A 12205-nucleotide genomic window follows, 5' to 3' on the forward strand; every position below is an offset into this window, starting at 1 on the left:
TTGTCGCTTCTCTACCTCGTTTACAGCCGATTGGCCAAAGATTAACATTTCTGATCTTATTGGCCGTGGAAGAAGAGAAGGTGGAGTCATGTTTCAAAGGCAGGAAGTCAATTGAGAAAAGCGGATCGGGTCGAGTGAGAGAATTGAGAGGAGGTTGGTCGGCCAAGGTTCCTTCGGTAGAGGAAAAGCTACGAAGTTACTCTGATATATTTGCTTAAGAAGGTATCTCTTTCTTTCTTTCTTTCTTTCGATTAGCCGATCACAGATGCAGGTAGAAAGAACGAGATGTCACTGCACGTTTTTTTTTGTTCGTCAGTTCTCACAGTTATTTCTTTATTGTCTTTCGCTTTGCTGTTACTGTCTGTTACGTTAGGATGTAGTCAGCTAGCTTTCTTTATAATATATATTTAGTTTTTATATTTTTGTAATTAAAAGGTATTTAGTAAGATTATGCGTGTTTTTTTTTATTACCTTCCTTCATGCACATCATGCATCCTCTGAAGCACGGTCCTTCACCTTCTACAAAGGTGATTTATACCTTGACACGAGAGGCTTGTGACATTTCAGGTTTCTTTTACTGGGGCGTCATAAGCAACACTGCAGTTCTCTAATAAATCAACACGGATCCCTCGTCAGCTTCACAGTAATGCAAAAACCCTCGTGTGGTATCTGCCCCTTGAAATGACGGGTGAAGCGAAGCAGAATAAACTCATGGATCGGTCAGAACTCTTTAAGATCCTCAAATACTGTAACCACTTTGAACTCTGGAGGAAGGCTCGAAAAATAAAGTATTGGATATGCAGTTTACATATTTTAAAAGGGAAGGGAAAGGTGAGGGCGGTGGTATTCAGCCTGACGAAGCAGAGCAATCCTGGATATGTCTGTTCAGAAGTAAGCCTTCCGGAGTCCAGTGAGCTTTGGGCTGGTATTGTCACCACAATAACTGTGATAGCTCCTAAGATTCTTTGCCAAAGGAAGCTTATTCTGAGTCTTCTTTTATGCCTTTCCATCAGCACAAGTTGTATTGATTCAGACAGGTTTTTAGCTGATTAGAGTAATTTGCAAATATGGACACAGATCTAAACATGTATATCTGGATGAAAAGAAACAAGCTTTTCTCACCTTTCCTTTCTTTTATGGTCCTAAATGCTTTCCAAATGTTGCACAAACCATTGTAAGGTCCTGCCAAATGGGCTAGAGGGCCTGAGGAGATAGTGGGATCCTTAGGAAAAAAAAATCATTCTGTCAGCATTCCCCACTTTGCCTTGTTTTCAGAGATCCTTCCTCCTCCACAGGAGCATATCCCATTCAGTGGGTTTGTCCATCTCCTTTACAATATTTTGGAAAAAAAAATATTGTTGTTGGGACAAAGGCAGGGAATCTGCTTCCACCAGTTGTATGCGTCTCATACAGTTGCAAATGGCAGTTGCAAATGGCTTTAATTGCATAACTTGTGATCTTATTTGTATTTTTTTTGCTTTTAAGTGGTTTTGAACACTAATGGAAAGACCATGTGCAAATTAAATATATAAAGTAACAATTTACATGACACAAGGTCAAGTAGGATCAATTGCATAATTTTTTATTTAGATGGCTCCCGCAGGGGACGTTGGACAAATTGAAATATGCGAGGAATTGGACCGTATTATCCTTCACATTTTTGATGCTCTGGAAATGCTCCAGACCAAAAGAGAAACTTTCAATAGCATGGTCGAGCAGGTGAGAACATGGCACATAAGACCTGGGTAAAGGCCAAGGGCAGGCTGCCAAACAATGGAGTCACTTTCCCTTTCCCCAATTGTTGCTGCAATTGGGCAGAGCTGTTGATTCCTTTTTGGGAACTGTGTCACAAAGATTGCCTTTGTCTTCCCAATGGCAGAAAATCCAGAATCATTCATTCTCTTTTCATGATGACTAAGAATTCTGGTATTTGTAACTATTCACAATTAAATAAATAAATTAAGAGTTATCTGATCAGAAAGACTGCTGTAAGGTGTGTTTTTGATTTTGCCTCTCCAGGGTTGGTTCTCACTCTCCAAATCTCGCTATGCCATGGGTAACAAATCTGTAAGTACTCTGCAATATGGACACCAGATGACTCCACTAGTTCGGATAGAAACTAGGTGAGCAGGAAAATTTTGGATTTTGGCAAGGAGGGAAATTCTGTGGTAGGCAGCAGCTGCAATGATACATCATGCTAAACCAAAATCTGATTGCCTTGCTTTTAGTTTAGTTGTACAGACACAATCATTGTGCTTAATGAATTATGGCTTATGGCTTAATGTGTTATATAAACTCAGTCAACCATGTTTAATCTGATGTGTGATCTTGTCATTGAGAGAACAATGGTATTAGAACAATCTATAGCTTTTTATATTAGTTTCTGAAGATTTCCAATTTCATTACTTTCTTCTCTCTGTTGACTGACCCACCCATTAAATGGATATTTGTGTTAAAATAGGTATACAGGCAGTCCTCAAGTTAAGAATGAGTTCCAATCATCTGTCTGTCTTTATCTCAGATTTCTATCTAAGTCAGAACCTGGACTTATGAACAGACTGCCTATTAGTACAAATGCTGAACAGAGTTTTCTTTCCTCAAGCCTATGAACCACTGAAACCACACAATGTTTTCATGAACTGCTGAAAACAGGCTCTGTATTATTTATTATTAAATTTATATGCTGGCAATCTCACTATCCAACATTAAAAATTCACAAGGCTGCAACGGTTCATGAAAACATTGTATGGCTTCAGTGGTTCATCATCTCAAGGAAGGAGAATGCCACCCACCATTTTTAATAACAGCCAGCCCATTCAGAAGTGCAAGGTGTCTGTAAATAAAATGTTCTTAATCCAGGGGCTAATAATAAGTAGCTAACCAGTATAATGAATGCTCTTGCCTTTTTATTTTTTCTAAAACCAGACGGCATCTATTTTGTGGTCTTTTTATTGGAACCTCCCTGCAAATATTTAAGCTATTATTTCAAATATTTAGTGCTGTTATTTCCATTGCTATTCAGCAGGGGAATAGTAGGAATTAAATAGCTAGATGCATCAGATTGGGGAAGATTGCTCCATTCCATAATAGCTGTTCCAAAGCATCAGGTCACCCTAATATTTCCACAAATGGTTAATCCAACTCCCTTTGTAAGAAGAGATTGTATCACTTGGCTATATTCAATCATGCTTCAATTATGAGAGCTTTGTGTCCTCTTAAGGTTTTAGGCAAGTGAGAGAAGTTTTGCTATGGATCATTTGGATGGCTTTGTTGATAAAATCAGTTCTGGAAGATTGCTTTATTTCTTTGATTTTGGGATGAGGACTGGAGAAAGCTAATTCAAATCTCCATTCTGTGTAGAAAATTCTTTGGAAAATAGTTCCCTCATAACCTGATCAACATGACAGTTTTGTTATGGAATAACATTGATAGGGGCAAATGTAATGTGCACCTATGGAGGAAGAGGGAGCTAAAACTGAAATGATCTCTGTTTCCCAGAGCCCCAAATAATGATGATCACTATTGCCTATTCCTTGGAAGTGAACTGGTTTCAGGCTAAATGCTCAGTCTTGCATATGACACTCTATTTGTTCCATTTAGCAAGGCAGAAAATGGGCAGACTCAGTTTCAGGTGATCACAGAAGATTCTTTCAAAGGGAAGGATGAAAGTCCAGCTTTTGTGGAAGAGATTGGCCCCAGTGAACAAGGTAAAGGAACAAAACCCACAAGATTTTTGAATCCACTTGATCAAAAATGATAAGAAACTGCAGTCATTTTGCCAAGGTGTGTTGGAATCTTTTCCTGCCAGATGCCTCTTAAAATTACTATTGGTTACAATATTAATAATAAAAACCAAAGATGTAACAATTTGGGAAAATAAACTCTGTATAAGAGAAACACAAATCAGAAATTCTTTGTCCCCAATAATATGAGAACTACAATACAACCACTCAAATGCAAGGTAGCTATTGAAAATACCAGAAACCAGCCTCAATCACTCTTCAAAGATAGAGGTGAGAACTGTTCAACTGCACTTTCTAAAATAACCTACAATAGGCATCCTGGGAATTGTAGTTCAACAACATCCATTTCCCTGCTTGCCAGTCCCCTTCGATTGAAGGTACTGTTTGATTGCTTCTAGTTCTACGACGACGAAAAGGCCCAGGAAAAGCAGAGGATGTGGCCCAACCCCACAATACAGCATCCCAGCCTGCGGAGACTTTAGGCCAACAAGATCCTCTGAACTGGTTTGGCATCCTTGTGCCTCAAAGCCTCCGACAAGCTCAGAAGACTTTCCGAGAAGGTGAGGAAAATGGCAGCTGGGATACTCAGAGTGAACACTGTCTGCGCTTCTGTCTCCTTCTGATTCCTTGTCTAAAGATCTAAGAAATAAATACTATCATGCAGCCCTTGTTTTCTGATGTGAAAGCTGCCACTTGGGCGGCAGATCATCAGTTGGGGGAGGTGTTCTGTGGCCAAGTTCTGCTCATATTATGGTAGTTACCCTCTGAGGAATCTGACTAAATTTCTGGTATTCAACCCAAACCTACTATCGTATATTGTGGCACTTCCTACATGCAATAAGGGCATTGCTCCAGATCTGTAATATATATATTTGTCCCGTGTTTGGGGCCTAGCAAGGTATTCTAAATACTTAACAAACACTTAACACATATCTCCCTTGCTTCTCAGCTAACAAAGCGAGAAAGAGCCAGTGACCTAAAGGTTAGAACAATTGCCTAATGTGCAATCGGCCCAGGTTCGAATCTCAGAAGGGTATGGCTGACTGATGAGAACAAATAAGTTTGAAATGGCCTTTTCAGTCTCCTTTTAATTCTTTGTTAGCAATCCAAAAAAAATTACACAAATATGAGCTGTCACTGTTGTGACTACTGCCTGTGGATGGCCTTGGGTTAGGCTGAAACAGGAAATAAGATTTGTCCCGTGTTTGGGGCCTAGCAAGATATTCTAAATACTTTACAAACACTCAACATTATATATATATATAATGGTATGCTATATATATATATATATTAGGTATGCTCACTGCCTTGAGTTGTTTATAAAAATAATAGACAGGATATAAATTATATATATATATATATATATATAGATATATAGATATATAGATATATAGATATATAGATATATAGATATATAGATATATAGATATAATTTATTTATATATATATAATTTATATCCTGTCTATTATTTTTATAAACAACTCAAGGCAGTGAGCATACCTAATTTTCCACCTCCTTCTGATTTTCCTCACAACAACTGTGGAGGATTGGGCTAAGAGAGAGTGACTGGCCCAAAATCAGATGAGCTTTTTAGAGATCTTCACCATTCGTAAAACAGTTTTTCCAACCAAAATGCCACACGGATAAATGAAGATTCCAGCTCTTGGAATTCCCAGTTAGAGCTTGGCAACATGGAAGTTGGGCATTCTATCATATCTGGAAGCAGTCCAATTTAGGGGCAGAGTAGAATGGAATTTCTCTTTTTATAAATACTATTTAGACTTGCCTATTGATAACTCCTTTTTCATCTTGTCCTGTTTCAGGGATCCACCTTGCTGCAGAAATTGCCTCAATACAAAGTGAAATTGAAGCCACTCGAAGTTATTACCAGTCACTGCTGGAAAAAAAACAAAAAGTGGTAGCTGGAAAGAAGCAGTATTCTTGATCAATAATGATCATCTCTGCTGATACAATATAAGCTATAAAGTATAGCTCATATTTACTGGAGTAGTTTTGGAAATCTCCATGTTTGTTCTAAACTGTTTTAAAATCTCTGTGTAAAAGATAATTATAATTATTAATGGCTTTGTAAGTTATAGGTGCCGTTTAGAAAGATTTGTTTGCACAAAGCTAAAAATGGATGTATTTATTTTAAAATAAAGCATAGATGGAAAATCTAGCTTAGTGTATACAGTATATTCTTCATCTTACTTTTTTTTCTTATTTGTCTGAGGCAATACGTCTCTTAAAGTATTGAAACAAATGTCCTTGATTTGTAGCATATTTTCATATATCTTATATGCTTTCATCATAAAACTTTTTTATCCATCAAACCAAAAACAGTTACATGATGCATAGGTTTTGATTATTTATTTATTTATTTATTTATTTATTTATTTATTATTTATTTATTTATTTATTTGATTTGTATACCGCCCTTCTCCCGAAGGACTCAGGGCAGTGAACAGGGACATAAATATCAAAATGCCCAAATACAGAAATTGAAAACAAATTAAACCCTAGTGCCCAAATGCAGAAGATAAATTACATTAAAACAATAATTAAAACAAAACCCATAATTTGTGATGGGTTTTTAAATTTTGATATCTTGAAGGGGAAAAAAAGGAAACTCCAGAGAAATAGGCCCCTATATTGCCTTATTTGGATGTGTATCTCTTCAAGAAAAAGTTCAACAATGAAACTAATGCAGGGGAATGGTTTTAATTTTAATATAAATTTGTCCTCTGCCTATTGTGGTTACTGATATTTTAATTTCTTCTAAGGACCAAAGTTGTGATGATTTTGAAAATGAGCCCCTAAATCGGTCTTTTAAAGTTACTGAGACTGAGAGACAGGGCACTAGAGGAATACTGGAAATTGCCTCAAATCTAATAAAGCTACCAATGTGTTGACATCACACTAAATCAGTGTGTTGTTGGGTAAACCTAGTTATCATAGCTTATTCAAAAATGACTGGTTGCCTCTTCTATTTTAGTAGGAAACTGGTTTTGTGAGTTTCAGGTGGGGATGTTCCTTCTTATATCTGCTGGAGTTGGTCCAGCAAATTGGAGCAACAGGGTCCCCACAAAGGTAAGCTCAAATGGTGAAGAGGTGTACCTCCCTTGCAAGAGTTTGTCATGATGAACCCAAACATACTGCAAGTCTCCCTGAGGGGAGAAAAAGAAGACAGACACATGTAGTTATGCTGAGCTGCTGCAGAATGTCTTTAAAAAGACCTGGCTGATTCATACCCATCCTTCACAGAGCACAAAGCTTTTGTATATTTGAGTCTTAGTACAAAAAGTAAAAAAAAAGTCTACCACCATCAAGCCTACTTATCTAAGTGCAAGAAAGAAGCAAGATCAGAAAATGCTTAATAAGTTTTTCAAGTTTAGTGATTTTATTCCTGAGGAGTGGGTGAGAAGATAAAAGTATAGCCTGGTGCATTAGAGATGCTAACCAAAGCTACCAATATTTTTAAAAATTGGATAGTAACTGGTATAAGAAATTCAAAGACCTTTGGCCAAGAGATACTGGTATATGTGACTGCCTTTATTGAGCTGTTATCTCTATCAGCCAGTTGTGTAACACACCAAACAGTTTCTTCCCATATGGTCTAGCGGTTAGGATTCCTGGTTTTCACCCAGGCGGCCCGGGTTCGACTCCCGGTATGGGAAAAAATTAACTTTGTTACATTTTTCTAAAATCTTAAGTTATTTACCGTGGAGACGCGAGCATTAGCAAAACAACGAAAGCAACCCCTCTGCTTTTTGTTAGTGGATCAAGAACGAATGGGAAGACAGTTTCGTCCCTCTGGACCCTAAAAGAAGTGAATCTTCGAAAAAAACCTGTTGCTGTGTTGTTGTTGTTTAAAGAAATGTTTAGGGAGAAGCCACAATTATTCAGTTTGGCCTCTTTATAGTTAACTCGTTCTCACGTGTGCGTAGATAGGACATGAACGAGAGAAAGAATACATTTGAGGGGAGAGGGGAGGAAAAAAAAAACAACGCCCGGGCGTCCAAAGGCTGCTCTGAGACCAGATCTGCACGAGTTGGGCCCTTTAAAGGCGTACTTCCCTGGCCTTTCAATAGGGGTCGCTACGCCTTTATAGCTGCTTTCAAAAAGTGCTGCGATACGGAACTGGGAGTCGAGGGAGGCGGCGGACAAGGTGGAACAAGGGAAAGGTTTTGCCTGCGCCTTGTTCTTGGTGAGGCCGAGTTCGGGGGTCTTAAAAGGGCAAACTTAGCCTGGCGTGGCACAAGAAGGTCGCCGTGACCACATTTTCACAGTTCGCGTGCCTCTTCTTACGTTAGCACTGAAATTGCCTCCAAAGTTGCAATAGGTCCACGGGGGTCTTCAAAACTTGGCCCTTTTGTGACTTGTGGACTTCAACTCCCAGAACTCCTTCAGCCAGCGTGCCTGCCTGGCTGAGGAATTCTGGGAGTTGAAGTCCACAAGCCATAAAAGGGCCAAGTTTGAAGACCCCTTGCAATAGGAGCTCCAAGTCTGTCGTGCAAATAAATTAATCGGGACGAGGAGCCTCAGTTTGCGGAGACTTGAGCAGAGGAGAAGGCAACTGGGCTGGGGTGGGGTGGGGGGGAAGGTGGAGGGGAAGTTGCATTTGGATCCACAGCTGGGATCGCTTCCTTAAGCACCAGCTGAGTCCTTAGAAGCGATCAAGCTGGGACTGGTTTCTCTTCACCCGCCTCCCAGTCACTTTTTTCCCCCGGCTTTCAGCAAAGCGACTAAACCCGGGAAGGGTTTCCTCTGCCCGGTTTAGCGCGGCCCATGAGGAAGCCAGCCTGCCGCCCTTCCCGAGTCCGACATTCCCTTGCTGGAGAAGCGATCGCGAGCATCGGCAGGCAGCACAGTTTACACGCAGGGTCGTCCAAAGCTTCGTTCAAGGCGAACTTTGTCAAACTTAAGGGCCGATACCGAAGTGAATCGGAGAGTCATCATATGCAGTCCATGCGCACATTATATAATCGCAGCCCCAGGTTTTTCTTGCTCAGCCATGGGCAGCCCGAGGAATTAAGCCTTGCAAATCTGGTAGTGGCAGAATTAAAACCCAGATCGTCAGATTGAATTTTTGGTGGCTGAAAGGGTTTCACGCCCTCTCCCATATGGTCTAGCGGTTAGGATTCCTGGTTTTCACCCAGGCGGCCCGGGTTCGACTCCCGGTATGGGAAAGTTGGAATTTTATGGTAAAATTGTATTCTGTATTCTCTGCGTTCTCTGCAATTAACGAAAGCACGAAGTTTCGCACCCTGTTGCTGTCTTTTTCTCAAATGAAGAAAGGGAGCTTCCTATTTTATATCTATAAGTTACAGCAGACGCGTTTTATGAAGCCTCTGACAAATCAACGATCTGGATATTTCTTGGAAACTAATACCTGCAAATTCCTTTTGCCCAGTTGATGTATCAACTCTGTGTTTGTCCTCTTTTAAGAATCTTGCTTTTATTGAAAGGTAACACTTTAGAGCAGGGGTCTTCAAACTTGGCCCTTTTATGACTTGTGGACTTCAACTCCCAGAATTCCTCAGCCAGGCACGCTGGTTGAGGAATTCTGGGAGTTGAAGTCCACAAGTCATAAAAGGGCCAAGTTTGAAGACCCCTGCTTTAGAGTTTAGAACTTGATACCCTGCTCTTCGTAATCAAGTAAGTTTGAAATTTCAGTGGGTTTTAATGGTTTTAATTAGGAAGAGTACAGTATTTGTAAGGGAAGAAATCTTATTTTAAAATTTAAAAAGAAAACTTTCTTTTCCCATACCGGGAGTCGAACCCGGGCCGCCTGGGTGAAAACCAGGAATCCTAACCGCTAGACCATATGGGAGAAGACACAATTATGTCTCTTGTAAACGAAATTGATATTGTAGCACTCGTTCTCGTTTTCATTTTCAATAATATGTGTAGTTTCGGTTTTAAAAGACAGAGGAAACTATATGGTATTTTGAAATGGGGGAAAAAATTGCAACAGTATTCCTAAAAATCAGAATGACAAGCACAAAAACAATCTTTCTTCCCATACCGGGAGTCGAACCCGGGCCGCCTGGGTGAAAACCAGGAATCCTAACCGCTAGACCATATGGGAAGGACTTGCTGAACGGTTCCAGGAAATGGTGGTCCAATCTAAGCCAAAACAATCGTTTCTGCCCTCTATAGGCATATTTAGGAAATTGCAGCAGTCGTCCTTCAAAATCCAACTGCCTTCGCGTAAACGTTTTGTAAATTCTGATGGTTTTCAATTGAAAAGTGGCAGATTGACGTTTTAAACCAGGGGTCTTCAAACTTGGCCCTTTTATGACTTGTGGACTTCAAATCCCAGAATTCCTCAGCCAACATGCCTGGCTAAGGAATTCTGGGAGTTGAAGTCCACAAGTCATAAAAGGGCCAAGTTTGAAGACCCCTGTTTTAAACATTGATATACGCCTGTTTGGAAATTGAAACTCCAAGCCTAAGTAAAATGTGCAAAACCAATTAGGGATTTTTTTTAAGAAAAATTGATTAGGGAACCTGTGACACGTCTTTTCCTTGTCAGTTTCACTCCCGCTTCACCACTTCCTTTCGAATAAAATTACTCTTGGTACCATTGTCATGCCGCGTTTCTCGACAACTTGCTCAGCAACTTTAAAATGCGTGGACTTCCACTCTCGGAGCTGTTGATTTCCACGCATCTGAGCTTGAGAATTACAGCTCTAGAGGAAATTGAACGGCTCTTCCAAAAGGAATCCCATCCGGCTACCTTAATTGCCACTCCTGGAATGGAATCAGTGGAGGACATTGGCAGTCCTTCGTCTGACTCATACAGATGCCTTCAAACGGGATTATGGAGAAGATTTAGGAACTGTGTCTAACTTTCCCAGACATAAGCACATCAAACTTTTCCCAACCTAGGCGGGTGGGTTTAAGTTCCAGGGGTCTTCAAACTTGGCCCTTTTATGACTTGTGGACTTCATCTCCCAGAATTCCTCAGCCAGCGTGCCTGGCTCAGGAATTCTGGGAGCTGAAGTCCACAAGTCATAAAAGGGCCAAGTTTGAAGACCCCAGGTTTAAACCTGCCTTCATTCAATTGTGCAACTGCATCGAGATATATAATTCCTCCCCCGTACACGGGTACGTGCACAGCTGAACCGACCCACACCGCTTTCCTCGTAAAAACGGGGTTATCCAGGCACAGAATTCCTACACACGATGTCTGCGGGCAGACCTCAGACCTGTGCCTGAGATTAAACGTCCGGATCTTTTGCAAACGTATTAACTTCTGCACGCGATGCAAAAGATTACTCTCCCCTTTTGCACCCCACCGGCTGCAAAACGATTTCTTCCGTTTTCTTGTCGAACGCTACAAAAACAAAGGATAACAGCTCCTTAAGGGTCACCATGGCAACAGTGAAAGGAAGGCTTCCAGAATCAGCCGGAAGTTATCTGCACCGGTTTTTTTCCCCTCCACGCGTTGCCCAATCCAAGCAGGCGAGGATGCTCGGCTTCTGGCAGGAAGTGATCCGAATGTGATGGGCAGGTGCCAAGGCTTATCGGAGCGGGAGGAGGGGTTTTAAGGGGCAGCTGGGTCCCGATGCTGCTGCTAGGGCTTTTGGGTGAGGGTATAATGAAGGGGCTGGGAGACTAGAATGGAAAGAAAGGTGATGGAGCAACGGAGACGGGAAGGGAGGGCAGAAATATTTGGGAGGGCCTCAAGGGAATGGGGACGAGGAAGAGGTATGGCCAGGGATGTGATGGGGCAGAAGGAAACATCCAAAGAGTGGTTTTGTGGGGGTTGGTGAGATGATAAATGTGAACCATGCTTGGGTAGCAAGGAAGGGAGACCAAGGAATGGCTATAGATAAGCCTGTATTCCTTGGAACCCACTTACAAATCTTCAAAAGATTGTATCACCCACTATTGGGAAGTGAACCATGGGATGGCAAGATCTTACTGCTTATCTGCACCATATTAGGAATCTAAGGGAAGCAGATAAACCTCTCCCCAGCCCCTTGCTGGGAGCAAGGACAGATTGCAAGTAGTAATTTAAATGGTTAGGGTGAAGAGTACCAATATTTAAGAGTTCAAATCAATACAACTAGGGAGCAATTTATCAAATTGTAGAGGGACAAGGAATGACAGGATGGTAGGGGATGGTAGAGGAGTAAATACAAAAAAGACTGGGGAGGTAACTGAACTGAAGAAATTTCAGGGTGACAAGGAGAAGGGGTAGGATGTTGAGCACAGCTCTTGTGGACAAGCATGCAGGATGGTTTGGGAAGTAGGAGCTGAAGGGGGAGAAGTGGCAGATCACCAGGTGAGAAGGAGAACAGAAGGATCCAGAGATTCATCCCTCTGCATCCCTTACCCTCCTCTGCTTTCTCACAGAGACAGTGGGGACGATGGGGCTGGTGGCTTGCAGATGGGACTGAGCCTCTGCCTGTGAAGAGGCTTCAACTGTATGCCCCCCTCCTCCCCCATC

The 12205-nt window shown here is 41.2% G+C and overlaps 1 protein-coding gene across 1 annotated transcript; it reads left to right on the plus strand.

Moving 5' to 3' along the window:
• The first annotated feature begins 81 nt into the window (after positions 1 to 81).
• VMA22 (vacuolar ATPase assembly factor VMA22) lies at positions 82 to 5917 on the plus strand. The gene is made up of 6 exons (XM_083352134.1): positions 82 to 222; positions 1591 to 1719; positions 2020 to 2123; positions 3601 to 3707; positions 4142 to 4303; positions 5568 to 5917. The coding sequence occupies exons 2-6, from the start codon at positions 1591 to 1593 to the stop codon at positions 5687 to 5689; spliced, it is 624 nt and encodes a 207-aa protein (XP_083208260.1). The 5' UTR covers positions 82 to 222; the 3' UTR covers positions 5690 to 5917.
• Positions 5918 to 12205: the final 6288 nt, after the last annotated feature.

Source organism: Vipera ursinii (assembly GCF_947247035.1).
Source record: "Vipera ursinii genome assembly, chromosome: 2".
Lineage (NCBI taxonomy): Eukaryota > Metazoa > Chordata > Lepidosauria > Squamata > Viperidae > Vipera > Vipera ursinii.